Source organism: Dryas octopetala, chromosome 8, assembly GCF_963921425.1.
Source record: "Dryas octopetala chromosome 8, drDryOcto1.1, whole genome shotgun sequence".
Taxonomy (NCBI): domain Eukaryota; kingdom Viridiplantae; phylum Streptophyta; class Magnoliopsida; order Rosales; family Rosaceae; genus Dryas; species Dryas octopetala.
Window position 1 is genome coordinate 10,447,685 of NC_141373.1, and position 17,822 is coordinate 10,465,506.

At 37.3% G+C, this 17,822-nt stretch overlaps 1 protein-coding gene across 1 annotated transcript; it reads right to left on the reverse strand.

Annotated features, from left to right (window-relative positions):
* Positions 1-2,489: 2,489 nt before the first annotated feature.
* On the reverse strand, positions 2,490-16,105 carry NERD (GW repeat- and PHD finger-containing protein NERD). The gene is made up of 10 exons (XM_086253486.1): positions 14,763-16,105; positions 14,597-14,676; positions 13,125-13,312; positions 8,672-9,593; positions 8,437-8,564; positions 7,930-7,989; positions 7,804-7,854; positions 6,071-6,141; positions 4,816-4,970; positions 2,490-4,713 (listed from the first exon to the last, which is right to left on the reverse strand). The coding sequence occupies exons 1-10, from the start codon at positions 15,962-15,964 to the stop codon at positions 2,618-2,620; spliced, it is 4,953 nt and encodes a 1,650-aa protein (XP_086109612.1). The 5' UTR covers positions 15,965-16,105; the 3' UTR covers positions 2,490-2,617.
* Positions 16,106-17,822: the final 1,717 nt, after the last annotated feature.

Below are 17,822 nucleotides of genomic sequence, written 5' to 3' on the forward strand. Positions count from 1 at the left end.
GATCTGTCTTAAAAGCAAGGGAGTGACAATTTTGCCCTTTAAAATAAGTCAGGTGCAAGTCACGTGGTTTGTTTTTAACGGAGGATTTGACAGAGGTGACGGAAAAGCCCAAACTGATACAAACCCAAAATATATGTCCTAAACTAACACAAACCCAAACTGGTGTCCTAAACTAAGATTGACCCCAAAGTACGTGTCTTTTTTGAAAATTTTTCCCAAAAATAAATGAGCAAATTACAATTTAGTATCTTAATTTTACATGTTGTTTCAATTTAGTATCCCAACTTTAAAAATTTGCAAAAACGTACCTCAACTTTCATTTTGTGTCAAAATAGTACCTCCGTTAGTTTTTATGTCAAATAAACCGTTATCTGCTGACATGACATGGGTATTTTCGTCTTTTTTTCTACATTTAAAAATAATAATATTTTTTATAACTTTTGAATAAAAAAAATTCTTAAAAAAATTAAAACTTTTAAAAATAAAAGAAATTTGGGAGGGTCAGGTTGGTGGGGTGAGGGGGGTTGAGGGGGGCTGGGTTGGGGTTTTGGGTAAAAGGGGGGGTAAGGGGTAGGAGGGGAGGGGACGGGCTGGGATTGGGTGGCTGAGGCTAGGTGGGGAGGGAGATAGTGGTCGGGCAAGGAGAAGAGGGATGGGGGGCGGCCTGGGGGGGGAAGGGATGGGTGGGGCCTGGAGGGAGAGGGAGAGGGAAGGGAGGGGAGGGGAGGGGCTGGGTAGGGGGGAGAGGGTGCGACGTCGGGCAGGGAGGGGGGAGGATGTGAGGCGGGATGGGGAAGGGGGAAGGGGAAAACAATTTTTAAGAAATTTTTTATTTTAATTTGTTTAAGAAAATTTTTTTAGGAAATTTTTTTATTAAAAAATTTAAAAAGTATTATTATTTTTTAAATGTAGATAAAAAGACGAAAATATCCCTGCCACATTAGCAGATAACGGTTTATTTGACAGAAAAACTAATAGAGGTACTATTTTGACACAAAATGAAAGTTGAAATATTTTTTTACAAGTTTTCAAAGTTGGGGTACTAAATTAAAACAATAGAAAATTAGGATTAAATACCAAATCTCAATAATTTTTTGGTATAGCATGAAGACTATATAATATTTCAATTGAACTACCAAATTTAAATGTAGTTTTTTAGATTAGGTCACAAATATGTTGGCCCCTTTGATTTGAGCCTTTTCCATTTGACATTTTTATCCTTTGACCCACATATGATGGGTGTTAGTTAAAATTTATAAGGTTTTGACAAAATTGTCTTGAGGCTTTTATATTATCTTGAAAATTTGCTAATATAGTCTCAACTTTACATTTAGTTGTGACTGTACGACACTCACAACTTCAAATTTAGTTGTGACTGAACGACAGTCACATCTAAGTTGTGAGACAGTCACAGTTAAGTTGTGACTTAATTGAATTTTTTTTAGAAAAATTATACTACAATATAATGTAAATAGAAGTCAAAACAATACTTTTACTCAAAATAATACATAGTATAGTGGTGTAAGTTGTCTCTTTCAATTTACCAAGACAGTCACAGCTAAGTTGTGACTGAATTGATCATTTTTTTTAATACAATATAATTTTTTTTAATACAATATAGTATAAATTAATGTAATATTTGTGTGTAATTTTATTTTTATTTTTTACTGTAGTGGCATGTGATGTAATATTTGTAAATTCTAATATCTTTTACTTTATTATTTTGTTTGACTTTTCAACTAGTAATTAATTTAAAATACTATTTAATTTTGGTACCTAAACTAAAAAGTTATTGAAATTTAGTAGTTAAAATCAATGGACCTTTAAAACAACATGTAAAGTTGATGTACTAAATTGTAATTTGCTCAAAATAAATTGTCCTAGAATTGCAAACTGCTCAAACTAGAAAGGTATGATTTCTGAAATTGAAATAATAACCAAACTACAGGGATGCAATTGGACATTTAGAAAAGAAAAAAAAAGAATGAGTACAAAATATTTTGTCCATTGAACTTACACAATTTAAAGTTTCATATTTTGAGAATCCAAATGAAAACAGCCAACTCAGATTCATTTTTTGGGCTCAAGTGCTCAACTCAAATGGGTATAGAAAGTAGATTTAATAGCTAAGTGTGTTTGGGCGTCATAACTTGAATTACCAAAACCTCTAACCAGTCATTCTTTTTTCAGTACATAAGAATTTTCTGAAAGCATTGGATTGATCTCAACACCCACCCAATTCACTTGACAATATTCTTAAGATCCCCATAAATTTGCAGGATGGAAGACCCTACAGCTTTAAGAGGCGTACCATCAAGTTGTTATTCGGATCAGAGCACCAAGTTATATGATCCCAACCACCATCTACCGCAGGAAAAAAAAAAAAAAAGGAAATTTACCATAAAAATAAGGCTTTTTTTTTTTGTCGAAAAAAAAAATTAATAAGGCTTTAACCTACTGAAAAGGAGAAAAAACGAAGCTAAAAGAAAAACACTAAACCGCAAAAGTTATAATAAATAGAAGACAGGATAGGGAGGCTTATACAAAATCAAAACCCTTTAACGGGAAATTACTGTACAGTATTGACTGCTATGCTGCTACGAGTTCCCAAAACTTTTTAATGGTCAGGGTGCAGATAATCGCATGATGCACCCTTCTTGCAGTGTCCACTCTCGTAGAACTTGCACACTCTCTGCCCTTTGAAAGGAGGCCTGGAGGAACCTCCTGCCCCTCCACCACCAAATGTCGACTGCCTGTTCCAAGGCTTACCCCCACCAAAACCAGAATCTCCACCATGAGAACCACGATCCCTTTGATTTGCGAACCTATCTCCATTCTGACTTTGCTCACTTCCCCGCATCACTGGGTTTGAAGTAGGTGCACCACCCCAACCAGAATTTGCATTCCCATGTACTGGCCCTTGACCCGGTGCAACCCAACCAGGATTTGCACTTACAGATGGTGGTCCCTGACCAGGTGGGACCCAATTAGGAACCACATTCCCAGGCGCAGTCCATCCTGAACCCTGACCCGGAGCTCCAAAATTCATGTTTGCATTTCCTGGTACTGGTCCTCCCCAGGCCATGTTTGGATTTCCCGCCATTGGCACCCAACTAGTATTTTGATTCTCTTGCCCCGTTCTCGGCACAGCACTTTGGTTATCTGCAACACCCATGCCCCAAGGTACTTGGGCTGGTGGTGGAGGCTGAACATATGATTGATTACTTGGAACTGGAGGTCTCCAAGGTTCAGAGTGCGGAACACCCGAGAATCCTGTTGTTGGGAAATTTCCAGCTGAATTTCCTGTATTAATAGATGGCGAAGCATTGTTAGTAGATGGCGCATTTCCCCAGTAACCATGGACTGGATGTTGCACAGGCACAGTAGTACCATTATTTGGTTCTAACTTTTGAGATGGAGCACCTCCCCAGGGTTGAGATTCACTCCCCGGTACTGGACCTGAGGCAGTAATTTCCTGTTTTGGAACTGAACCAGACCCCCATCCTCGAGGATCGCCAGCAGGAGTACGACCAGTCACAGACTGAACCAGATTTTGAAGATTTGAAACAATGTTTTTCACATCAGCTACTGAATTCATTGAGGCATCGGTCAATACAGGTGCTGACCCCTGACCATGAATTTGACGAGCATTTGTAGTGCCCACTGCAGTCATACCAGGAAGAGAACTTGAGCGATCATTTCCAGAAACTCGCATCGCACTTTCTGGAGTAACTACTGCAGGTGGTTGCAGCATTCCATTGCCTCCTGGTAATGAATTGGCTCCCAAGACAGATCCAGCGGGATGAAGAGGAGTGGGTGACCAATTATTTTCATAACCTTGCCCCTGTGCCCCACCCATGGGCGTTCGAGATGGAGTAGGCGAAGGAAAGTTTGTTGTACCCCACCCATCTGCGGAATACTTAGGGACCTCAACTGATGAGGGAGTACCCCTGCCTGTGGAAGAATTAATTTCACTTTGGGATCCCCAACTTCCCCCTCCAGCTTGGCCTTCTGCACCCCGGTGTAAGAGAGCTACTTGAGCCTTCCCAGAATTTGCAGGGGAGAGATGTGAGTCATGCACCATTTGAGACTTTGGAAAACTGCTGTCCATCAATGAAGGGTCTTTCTGGAACTTTCCAGCCAGTGCATCAGTTACCAGTATAGAATCTTCTTGCTTCTCAGTGTTTCTCCAAACTCTCAAGTTGGCAGGAAAATAGCCAGTGTTATTCCATTTACGAAGCTGTACCATGGAAAATGGTCCCTGGACTTTCCCGGATGGATCCTGGTAATGCCAAATTTTTTCTGTTTCATTGATATTGGCCGCAGATTGTGCTACCCCAGTGGAGAGAGGTTCCACTAAATTTTCTGACCCCCGAGCAGGAGATGATTCAGATAATATCACAGCCTGTGTACTCCTAACACCTGTTTCTAGACTAGAAATATTTTGATTCTTCTCCCAGTGGTTTGTTTGCTGTGTTTCTCTGTCTCTTCCTTGATCCCATGAATCATTCACCATCTCACCAGCTCCAGTTGTATTTTCTGCTTTGTTGAAGAACCCTTTATTAGACATGTTTCTGCTTAACTCCCGATTCATATTGGAATTATTCCTCGTCCCACTCCAGGAATCATTCAAAGAGGATCCTCCTCTTCGTGGAGAAATTGGCTCCCTTCCCTTCCTGCCAAAGCCAGAACCCGTAGGTCTCATGTAACTTTCTGCATGAATCCAAAACTATATGTTATTATTGAACAATTAAACAAAGAAAATTGCACTAGAGAATTTAAGGTATACAAATTTCACAAAATGTTGAAAGGGACCTTGTCTCTTGTCATCTCCTTCGTCTTCATCTTCCTCGGACTCATAACTTGGATCCATATTTGGATCTGCATGTATTTCTACAGCTTCCTCTAGTCTACGCAGGCGCTCCTCGGGTGTCTTCAGAATCTGCAATTTCTCTACACATTCTCTAAGCGTGAAAGGTAGTTAAGGATTACTTTTATCAATTCCTAGTCAACTAGAGTAACAATTATAACAGAAAGAATTATAATAATAAAAAAAGTAACTCAGGTTTTTCTTTCCTCAAAATCAAGAAATAAATTAGATTATTTTATATTAATAATGGTGATAAGTTTTTGGGCCGCAACTTTAGTGCAAAGTATGAAAGAGAAGCAGAACACTTGCAAATAGGAAACTGATGATTTGTAAAGTACCACCACGACAAGCTCAGAAATTGCATACATTCGCTCAAAAGTACACAACATGGCGTACAATACAAATTCATTTAGGCTGCTGTGTTTGACTTGCATTGTTGGTGCAATAACACTTAAAGCTAACTGCACCACACCAAAAATTTTAAAATTCTACAACTCAGCTTCACTATCTTATCCACCTTTTATTCTAAGGTACAAAGTTTAAGTCTACCAATATTCCAAAAACCAAATTAAATGACAATTTTAAGGCTACTACTAATAATCCAACATAGCCAAAATTTATTGGAAAATATTAGTAAAACGGATGCCAGCTTATCTAGCATTCTTTTATTTGTAAACTAGGGATATTCAACCAACTCTTCCTCCAAACTCCAACATAAGGAATGCGATCACACAATAGAAAAGAAAATACTAAACCTATTGAAAGGGATCAAAAACCATACATGACCTTGACAAAGAAAAATAAATACCTAAAATGATTTAAAGTTACCCTAACATATGTCACTCATAAGTTATTATCATAACTATATACATTCAAAAAGAAATTAAAAGGTAAAAATTCCACATAAATTTACACTACCTCTTTTTTTTTTTTTTTTTGCTTTTTTCTTTTTCTTGTAAGACTTCTATGGGAAATCACTAATATAGTAAAGAGGTCAACTTATTTCTAAGGCCACAGCCTTGGTCCTTGAGACAGAGCAAGGAAAAGAAGTTGAAACACAGGCTCATAAACAAAATTAAATCAATAACTCAGACTTCAAGAAAGAAAGCAATGAATAAGGCCCCAAGTAGCACATTCAAACATTGTACCACAAGAAAATATGTTCACAAAAATGTGTTAAACTTGAAAAGATAAGGATATTCTTTCCTATGCCCTTTTTCACTAGCTCGATCACGAAGATGGCTGAGTCGCACTATCTCCGTTTCTAACCACTGTAGCAGAGTAAAAATAAATAAATATAACACGTCAGTAAAAAAAAAAAAACTTAACATAAGATTATATATCACCCACACTATAGAGCAACACAGAGGATAAAGAAAATCTATTCAATTTAAACTAGAAGATCAAAAGTTGAGTCAACACTAAAAGGAGCCACAGTCTAGTCTCTGAAAAGACAAAATGATCCTTTTTAAGATCCTTTTTGTTGATGTCAGCACCAAAAAAATTGATGTCATCTTTCAAAAGAAAAAAAATAAATAGAAGATAAAACCCATAGCATATTTATAATCATTATTATCTGAGATAACAGACACATTCGGAGAGAAGAAAAGACCTCACCGATTAAGACCATGTGTACCAGAAAGAAGAACATTATTAGAGGTAATTATTGTAATTGACTAATTTTAAATCTATGTCAAGAAGAGAAACCTGAAACATGCAGTTTAACTATCAATTATCATAAGCATTCAGTACATGCAGTTTCCTCACATGTAAAGGTTAAGTCATTACTGTTCCAATAACAGAGTCTCAAAAGTCTACATTTATGCCTAAATCATACACACTCAAAGCCTGCAGACTTTTGATAACGGAATCCTACATTCATTGATTGAATGTGTATGTGTGTACTTTGTTATCTCTCTCTGTTCTCTGTTCTCTGCACACTCTTCACTAGAATGCAGTTAGCAGCCATAGAACATGAAAATCACTCCATTTTTGTTTCTTCATATTCCCAATTCTTCACCCATTTCTTCCTTACCTAAAAGCCTAACATCCCAAATACTGCTAACCACCTTTAGCTTCCCAAAAATCTTTTAAAGCAACCCTTGTTCATTTCTTTTCTTCGACTCTACAGATTGTCAATCTTTCATAATGCACATATTGCTAAAATGTCAGTAAACACCTTTCTTCCATTATGTTGGGATTTTAGTTTGAGTAGCAATTTGAATAAATTGAAAATTGGGGAGCTCACTTTCTACTCTCTCTTTTGGAGAATGTTAGTTTGCATTCTTCAAGGCCGAGTACAGTTTTTATTGTATTGGCTGGATTTTGGGTAGTATGATTGGAGTGAACTGAGAGGGTTTTTTTTTAATTGTAGACAGGGAGTGGAGGTTCTATGGGATAAAGTATGAGTTTGAACTTCAGTTTCTGCTGAGTTCTGGGGAATTACCTTTTTTCTTCTGTTTTTTCAGATTGGAGGGCTGTACTTAATTAAGTTTTAATAATAATTTTTCTTTTATTTTTTCTGGCTGCTTGATAGAAATTTAAAGTTTTTATTGTATTGTATGAAGTGGATAACTTGTCCACAACTCTTTTTCTTTTATGAAAAAAACAAATTATAATTTTCTTCCTCGGAGAACATTCAGTTCAAATTTGCAATAATGATAAAAAAAAAAAAAAAAAAAAAAATTCCTTCAGTGTCACCATCTTTTCTTTTTCTTTTGATTTGTGTGCAACAAAACTTTCCTAAGTGCACTCCAGAACTTATTCTAACAATCAATCCACAACAATCCAAATCCCAATGCTGCAATATAGAGCTAAATTTTCAGATGTATCAATCAACTTCAGGTGCAACATGCAACATGTGCAAGAAGTAAATAAAAAAATAAACTTTATAAACAAGAAAACTCCTTCAAGTATAAAGGCAAGAAACTTACATCCTTGACTCTGGCCTCTTGGAGTGCCATTGCTTTCTCTTGAACATCACCCTACAAGCAACACTTTCTCAGGACAAAAAAAGTTTCATACCAACATACAGAAGTGACAGTAGAACATAGAATTACCACAGTTAGCCGGTTGATTAGTCCACATTTTATGCTTTGTCTCAGTCGCTTGCATTCGTCCTGATAATAAAACCAAGAAACAAGGAAATGTATCAAACAAGTGACTAACATCCAAATAAAAACAGAAAAGCAAAATATTTAAAATAAAAAATTGCTTTTTCCTGCAATCTTTATTACGTTGCTCATAAAGCTGCAATTTCTCTAAATAAAGGCAAACCCAACCATACAAGTCATTGGATGTCAAAATCAGTTCTTATTACCCTTGTAGGCAACATAAATTAACCCAGTGGCAAATATTATATGACTATCTAATGATATTTCTAATGTAGGTCATCCCTTAAGAACAAGGAGGGAGATATCTAAATCATTTCTCTTTTTCAGCCACATTTCTGTTATTTTTTAACCAAGTTAAAAGTCAACAGGAAATAGTTAGCTATGATAATTGTGACAACTCTCTCTCTCACTCTCTTGCCAGTGGAAAGAGGAGAAAGTTATATGCTAAATCACCTCAGTGAATTCTTGGTTTGAGATGATATCAATTGAAACGATCTCTGTCTTGTTTAAGTTTAATATCTCTAGTAAGATGTCTGTCATCCTTTTACCAACTTTATATGGCTCAGCAGCTTTGCATGTACCTGTTCAGAAAATCATTTAAGAAAAATGAACTATACAATTCTGAAAATTTCATGCCTTCTTTGCTCAGGCCAAAAATACAATGAAAGACAGTTAATCAGATAATTACCTATAACTTGGACCAGCCTATACAAATCTTGCTTTTGATTACTACCAGAAATTCTAATTCTCACAAAAGAACCAACAACCCTTTCCTGAAAGTTATCTATATTTTCAAGTAGATCTTCCACCAAATTACGCCTTAAGTAAATTAAAGTAATGTTGTGGATATCAATGGCTGCAAAATCGTCAATATTAGATTGAGGTCCTCTTCCATCACCCTTTTTACGAGTTTTACGTCTCTTGTCCTTATTGGACTTTGCCGAGGCATCAGTGTTCCCGTCAACCTCCAACTGACTACCTTCGGTATCAACAACACTCCCTTGAAGATCATCAGCCTGAAAATCCTCTTTTATGAGAAAGTGGGATTCAAGAAGCTTTAACATTTCAAAATGCCCAACACGAGGTTTCCCAAACAAAGTTTGAAGCCTTGAATCACAAATTATCTGGCTTTTCCGGCGAGGATCACGAAGTTTGTTCCTTTTTATATATTCTAGCAAGAGAGCCTGGACATCAAACTGAGACAAAGCAGATTTGTCACCATTTCTCATGTGCATAACAAACTCCAAGAGTTCTTGTGATGCCCAACCAGTAATGTCATCTGCAGATGCACCTTCAGAACCGATTGCTGTTGCTGGACTTGGTGAATCTTTCACCTTTCCACGAGTTCTCAACCGTTTTTTGCCCTTTCTTCTTTTAGAGTTAGTTACTTCCAAATTCTCAGAATTGTCTGAATCAGACCCGCCATCATTACTAACATCATAAGGTTCATCACGTGACTCCTGTTTATAAGCATGTGCAGCTGATCCTTTCCATGGATTCTTGGCCTGAGCAAGTTCATCAAGCGTTAGAGATAGCCTCTCTTTTAAGTCTATCCAATAATCCTTAAAGAGGTACTCCCAGCTGCTTTTATCATCAAAATCGACTTCAACCTGCACAAGCACAACAAAAAGAAAAACTAGGAATAAACAGAATGCCGCTTCAAAATTAGTAAACTTGAAAAATCACACCTCAGAGTTCAAGCAAGAAAAAAAAATGTAAAAAGAAATAAAGGGAAAACAAAATAAGATAAAACGGGGAATTGTTTCATAAAAATGGAAGTACTTAATTTATGACAAAAATTTTAAAGGTAGAAAATTCCTGAAATAATTCCAAAAGGTTATGGTATCTAACTGCCTATGCATAAACAAGATAGTTGCAAGTCTATCTGAAAAACAAAGGCCTGAGATATGCTCACTTGATATACAAAAGTTTTTTCATTTAGTTTTTCCTTCTTTTTTGTAAATCAAAAATTTTATAGCAGGAACTGAAATGACAAGAATATGTTTTAAGGTCTTTATTTATGTCTTGATTCTTCTAAATGATGATTCCATCACTGTAGCAGTAATAGTAGCGTAAAGTTGATATCTCACAGGGATTGATAGCAGGGAATAATTATAAATCCGTATGAACCAAGCCCTGGTTTGGCTTATCATATAGAAAACTACATAAATAAATTTGAGAAAAATTTGAATTATAATTATCCAATCTTAGGTTAGTCATCCTTTTGACAAGAATCAATGTCCACACTTCAGAATAAATTGGGAATAGGTACCAATTGTATTTTAGATAATGAAAAATATAAAAGCACACAGTGTTAATCAAGAGTTTTTTCCTTCTTCCTGCTCAGTGGCTCAGCAGCTTTTCATTTGTGCATGAACGTTATTTAACAAGACTTGCAAAAAAAAAAAAAACAAACAAACAAACAAATACATGTTAAAACTACTGACAGTTGGCAAAAGGATCCACCATCTGGCATATTCAACATTGATTACATGCAATAGATACCATACAGACATGACAAATTAATTAAAATTATATGAGTTGACATTGCTGAGAGTTCCCCATCGAAAGGCGAGGCAAGCTACTACTCTCCCAGCTTTGACTTGTATAAAGCTACAAAGATTTTAACGAATTAAAACTCAAATTTCTCCATTGCAGAAGGGGTATGTGAATCATTTATTTCAACATTGTCCAATTGTATATTCCTTGTGGCGGAGGCTGTTCAGGGAGGATGGTTGAGATGGGAGACTCTGGATTCTTGCGCTGCTTTGCGGTTGGAGAGATTTAAGTTCTTTGAAGGGAAGAGGGGTGTTATGTTGGGCAGGTGTGCAGTGATGGCTGGATTGTGGGTAATTTGGACGGAGAGAAATATGAGGATTTTTTAAGATGTAGAGGAAAAGAGGTGGATAATTTTTGGGAGAGAGTTCGATTTTGGGCTTCATTATGGGCGTCAATCACTCCAGCATTCAGGGACTATTAATTTTCTGCAGTTATGTCTAATTGGGAGTCTGTTGTGGGTTAGGGTTTGATTATTGATGCTTTACTAGGGTCTAGAGCTTGTTTGCTTTTCTTGGGTGCTTTACTATACTATCGTTCTCTGGTTGTTTGGTTTTTATAATATCCTAGAGCTTGCAGTCTAGGAACTTTTAAGAAGGTGGACATCTTGTCCACTGTATTGTACTATGTACTCCTTTATTTTCATTTATTGAAAGCATGTTTCTCATCAAAGAAATATATATGTCAAACAAGCAATTGGGATCCCACATTTAGGCTTATTTGTGGCCTTGTGGGATCTCTCATGGGGCCCACTCCATATTGTATTTCGATAATCGGAATTGTCTACTTTTTTTGTCTCCATTGAAGGATCGTGCTTGCAAAAAATTAGGTTAATCGGAAACCATTTGACCGTTGATGAAATGATCACCATTTCAAGTGTTTATCGAAAATATTTTGTTCGTCTATTTATTTGATCAAAGTTTGATAGCTTAATGGTTTCCAATTTGCTTAATTTTTTGCAAGGATGATCTTTGAATATAGACTTATAAACAGTTCGGATCGTTGAAATACAATGTGGGGTGGATCCTACATTGTATATATATATACAATGGGATCCCACACTTGAGGCTCCCTGTATATATATATATATATATATATATATATCAAACAGAAACACACCCAGTCCAAAAACACCAGCGGAAACTAAGAAAATGCTGTTTCCCAGTTCAAATTCAATAGGGAAAAAGGGCTAAACTCATTAGAAACTTCAGGCAAAAAAAAAAAACTCACTAGAAAGTGAGCCCACAACGATGCCCAAAAATAAAACTTTGTTTCTTTTGCCTAACAACTATTTTATGATGTAAGAAACAAACCTTATGATAGCCATTTTCTAATGAACTGTAAAAAATGTTCTACTGCAAACAAAGAAGAACTTCAAAATTAAGCATCCTGTTGTAATTTCTAAAGGTTAAAACATTATTTTGCAAATTATATTCAACAGAGACATCTAATTATAATTTCCCCTTTTTTATGAATTCCCAAGACATGTCATGCTGATCAGAAGTGAGAATTAACATATATGTGTAACTAATTTTTGAATTAGGGATGATCGTGTTATTACACTATTATAAGCTACACACCTAAAGAGTGTTCAGCAATGTAAGGAGAACCTTTAGGATAATTTCTTTGTTGAAGCTTTTTAAATAAGTATGTAAATAAGTAAAGGATTTGTCCTTGAAATGATTGGGGACGCCAATTTTAGTCAAGGATAATTGGGGACGGCGGGACGCCAAAGATTTGTCCCCTAATAAGTAAAGGATAATTGGGGACACCAATTTTAGTGATCCAGACAGGTTGTGTGATCCAGATCGTGGCATGTAAGAGGGTGTAGCGATCCTGGTAACACTGGTTTTCAACATGTACCCATGCCCAAGCATGTTCTACAGTTCATATGGAGCAGCTCAAACAAAATCAGTAAGTGAACATAAACATAAAGGCAAATGACCATTTTGGTCCTCGTAGTTTGACCTGGTTTCACTGTAGTTTAAATTTTTTTCAATCAAGTCCCCATAGTTAACTATTAGTTGCAATCAAGTCCAAAATTAAATTCCCCTCCCATGGTAGTTTGACCAAATTACCCCTGCACCAGCAATACTACTGTTTAAAAATGTGATGGAATTCTAATTTTAGACTTGATTGAAAATTTTGAATGTTAAAACAAATGAAGTGCCCTATCTTTTTGTTTTTGCCAAGCCAAAGAGGACACAAAACAAACCAGAAAAAAGAAAACTAAACTACACAGGAAACCCAAAAAAAAAAAAAGAGGAAAAAAGTGAATATCAAACAAAAATGACCCAACAGACATCTACATCAAATCAAACACCCTATCTGCCCATGTCACAATGATTCTGTTTGTACTGTAAAACAACGTAAAATAAAAAATGAATAATGAATTATTATTGTTTACAGGATGTGGATAAGTACAACCTTCCCTCTTACCAAATAGAGATTTTACAGAATTACTTTCACATGCTAAAATACATGTAAGATATACCATTCACACAAATAACTGCAATGCTAGCAAAAGGAAAATACAAAAGCAATAAGACAAAAGCAGAAGAAGAAAAGAAAGAAGGCACACATACCACGTCCTTGTTTCCTTGCTCATTCTTTTCAATCAACATGACAGTTTTCATGCATGTATCACAGAAGCCTTTGTTTCCACGAACACATAAGATAGCAGCATCTTTGATACACCCCTTGCACAAGGAAAAGGTACATGTATAACACATGTAGTATGCATTCTTCTCACAGTTGCTACAGAGGTGCCAACCTAAAATACAGGAAGGTGATTATTCATTTATTGGACTTTGTCAAGAAACCCAAAGAAGTAAAACCATGTTGGAAATATGCATTTCTATAAATGATAAGAAAATTATGAGTAAACATTGCAGTTAAGAACAACCGAGATCCAATGATAATTTGGAAGTAGCTTTGATGAAACAAAACCACAAATGTAAAAGAACTTGAGCTGATAAATACATATATGCATGAAGAAATCAAAATAACAGTCAAAATCCCTGAAATATCTCTTAAAAAGACTGGCTATTAAATGCACTAAAATTAGTAAGCCAAGAAAACACTAAAATTGGTGCTTCCACACACAATACAAAACCCTACTATTCCAAATTTCTAATTCTTCACCTGATTCCCCTCTTGCAAAATTATCTGCACTCTCACACTCTCACACTCTCAAACGAGAAAGGGGGAATGAAAGAGACGGCAGAAATTCAAACATTTCTGTTGTTTTGTAGGTTATTAAAGTAGGCTAATTTCATTTTAGTATTAAATCCGCATATCAGAGTACAGAATAAGAAAATGCAATGATGAAAATAAGTCTTCTTCATTGGGAATTAGAGGGGGAGAAAATGTATAATATGGGATTAGTTTTAGGTTTCTACTTTCACTGAGTTTCAGTAACCAAGAAGACCATTTACTCTCTCTCTCTCTCTCTCTAACAGTGACGCAAAACCCATTTAGGTTTTTGGGGTTCCATTTAGGATTTTTGCTTACATTTAGGCGAACTCGTGCATGATGCATGATCTGGATGAAGTCTGCAACATTTCCATAGCTGCAGGTTCTCTTTCAGTTTTGGTTTTATTCAAAAAAAAAAAAAAAAAAATTCAGCAGTTTTATAAGTAAATAGTATAAGAAACTTTGGTCAGTTTTTCCCCCAAAATGTTGGCAGTATGCAAAACTTTTCTCTCTTAGTCAAAAAAGCCGAAGTTCGCCAACACTTTCAAGTTTATAGTCTTTTCCAGCAACTACTGGAATTGCATTTTTTTATATTTAAAAAAAAAAAAGGATGAACTTTAAGAATTGTGGTAGAGAACATCCAATTTTACTCATGAAAACACTAACCCAATCATTACTACTACTGATAAGGATTCCACTTAAATAGCTAGGGTTCAAAGTAACAAAACCACATGGTAAACACATAAGTGATCACCAAAAATCAAACATTTGAATGACATGGAATAAGTATAGAAGAGAGAATTAAATAAAACGATAAGAATTTGGTGAAAGGAAGAAAAATTTGAGTATAGCAGCCAATTACCGCAATTCCATCGACCCTTCGATTGAAAGAAGGCCTCATCACGATTAACACATGAAGGATGGTATGCCTTGGGACATCCCCTGAAAACGACCAATAAAATGAATCTCATTCAATCAATCACAGAAGTAAAGAAAGAAGCCCAACAGTGAGGCAGAGTTGAACTGACCTGCGGTCACAAAGCACGAGCTCACCCCCATCAAAGCAAATGAAACAGACATCCTCTTCCATCTTCTTCTTTGAGAGGACTTTCCCTGAGATCTTGGAATTCTTCCCGCCACGCTTCCTCTTCCCGCCAGCGCCATCCCTACTCGTCTCCTCTACCACCTCCATTTCTTCTGCTTCTTCTGCTGCCTCTGTCTCCTCTGCCTCCTCTGCCTCCGTGTTCTCCTCCATTACATCATCAGCCTCCTCCGCCGCCGCCTCAGTCTCAATGTTCTCAGAAACCATGTCCATCACATTCTCTTCATGCCCCTCTGCTTCAGCCTCCTCCTCTTCTTCTTCAGCCTCCTCTCCCATCGCTTCAGTCTCCTCTCCCTCCTCTTCAGCCTCCTCTCCCACCTCTTCAGCCTTCTCCCCCACCGGTTCAACCTTCTCTTCCTCCACTCCAGCGTCCTCTTTCTCCGCTCTGGGGTCATCCCTTTCCGCTTCAGCCGCATCTCCCTCTGCCTCGGCCGTCTTTTCCTTCCATGAAACTACTGTCTCCTCCGCAATGTCAGCTACATTAGACTCCTCCGCCACCACTCCTGTCTCCTCCTCCTTCTGCACTGAATGAGCCACCACAGCGGCCTCTGCCAACACCTTCTCTTCCGTCTCCAATGCCTTATCGTCCACATCCCCAACCTCGGTTTCCACTGCCACATCACCTTCGGCCACATTTCCCTCCTCTTCACCCACCAATTTCTCAGCCAAATCAACCACAACCGTAGTCCCCTCGGCCGCGTCCGCTCCAGAAGTCTCCATCGCTATCTCCGCCCCCATATCCTCTGCCACACCAATTACAGAAGTCTCCTCCACCACCACCGAATTCTCTCCCAAACCACTCGTAGCAGTCTCCTCCACCACCACCTCCGCATCCTCCGCCACATCCTCCATATCGTTATCTCCCTCCTTATACTCTCCTTCAATTCCATCCCCATCGCCCCTTTCACCTACTGAACCTGCTACCGATTCAGATTCGCCGCCACCACCAAGTCCGAATCCCTCAGGCTCAACCTCAAGCTCGGGCTCGGGTACAGACTCCGACTCGCATTGCTGCTCGGTGTTCTTGAGCTCCTCTTGTGTGTCACGAGGCAGGGGTACGGCGTCGTATTGTTGGGGTTGAAGCGAAGGTTCATTGACGTTCGGAGCATCTTCTTCGTCGGCTTCCATGGAAAGTACTGGAATTGGAGAAATCAGAAATTGAAAACCCTAAAATCGAAACGAGGCTAGGGTTAGGGTTTTAAGCTCCGGTTCCGGGTAGGATTGTTAGTGTCGTTTTATCGTTACAACACTATAAATGATTGTATTAACTGAGTATCTGACCAAAAAATAAAATGATGTATTAACTGAGTAGAATAGAAGACAAGGAGAGGGAGCCAACTGCCACAGAGAAGAATTGCTTGCGTATGCAAAAGGAGTTTTCGTGGCTCCAGTCTTTGATTTCGACGTGGGCAGATTAGTCAGCAAAAAAAACTAAAAGCTCTAACCTTTTTTGGTTGAAACCACAAAAATCGATGGGTAATACTGGGAGTACCATCTAAGTGTACTATTTTTATAATAGAAATGGGCCTCATTTGGGTGGGTTTTACTTGGTGAAGCCCACTTTTTTTATAGAAAGATGATATATTTAGATGGTATAGTTAAATGATATATCTAGCATTTTCTAAAATCGATATATGCTTGATTCTTCCTTTAAGACAATTTTTCTTGGTGTCACTTATAATTATTGAATAATTATTTTTGTGAAAGGGCTAATGAATGATTATAATTTATAATTAATGAAGCACAAATCCAAGGCTCCAAAACTCAAACGTGTCACTCTATGAGCTTTTATCTCTATTATAAAGTCAAAACAAATTTTTTTTTACTATAAACTTTACCAAAATTTGAATTGCTATTATTATCTTCAAAAACGCTCTAAAGCTAACTGTTTAAATTACACAGTGCTAACCACCATTTTGAGTCAACTACACAATGTTATCTTACAATTCAAACGATTCAAATATCATTCTTACAAAAAAAATCATTTAATCGGAAATTATTTAGCGATTTGATTATCATCACAATAAGCTTATTTATAGTTGATTAAACGATTCATGATGTAATTAATTTTTTGCAATGATAATTTTTGAATATGGATATAAAAAATAAGGCTTATTCACACCATTGCTCCCTATAAGATACATTTTTTCTCACTTTGCCCTCTGAAACTTAAATCTTCTCAAATTGTCACCTGAACTTCACACAGTTGTTGCAAAAGACCATATGCCGTCAATTTTTCTGTTAAAATAGCTGACGTGGCACCTATATGGCATGAGTGAGACCTTTTTTTAGTTATGTAAGATCCATGTGAACAAAAAAAATAATAACAAATAATTTTTAAACTAAAAAATAATAAGATCCATGTCAATTTTTTATAATGTTTTGTGTTTACATGGATCTTACATAACTAGAAAAGGGTCTCATCCATGCCATATAGGTGTCACATCAGTTTTTTAAAAAGAAAAATTGACAGAGTTGACGACATATAGTCTTTTGCAACAACTGTTTGAAGTTCAGGTGACAAACTGAGAAGATTTAAGTTTCAGGGGACAAAGTGAAAAAAAATGTATCTTACAGGGGGCAATGGTGTGAATAAGCCAAAAAATAAACGGTTCATGAAGCCGACCAACAAGGTCGGTTACCGCCTGTTTCGGTGGAATTTGGTTTCAGAGAGAAAGAGGAGAGGGGCAGGAAAGGTTTGTCGGTGACTTTGGTAGAGGCACGGGAGGTCGAAGTTGCGTGCATGCATGAAAGGAATGCTCGACGGTGGTAGTAGAGCTAGTGGCATGGAAGAACGAAGTCGAGCTTTGCTGCTGGCGAGGTGAGCTTGGGTGCGACGCGGGCGTTGCCTGCACTTTGGGGTGGTGTGACCTGCACGGGAGAAGCCATTAAGCTTTGTCGGCTGCAAGGAAGCTCGATAGCGGGAGGGAAAGATGGAGAGACTGAGAAAGAGGTGTTGGTCGGGTAACCTGCAAAACCAGCCTGG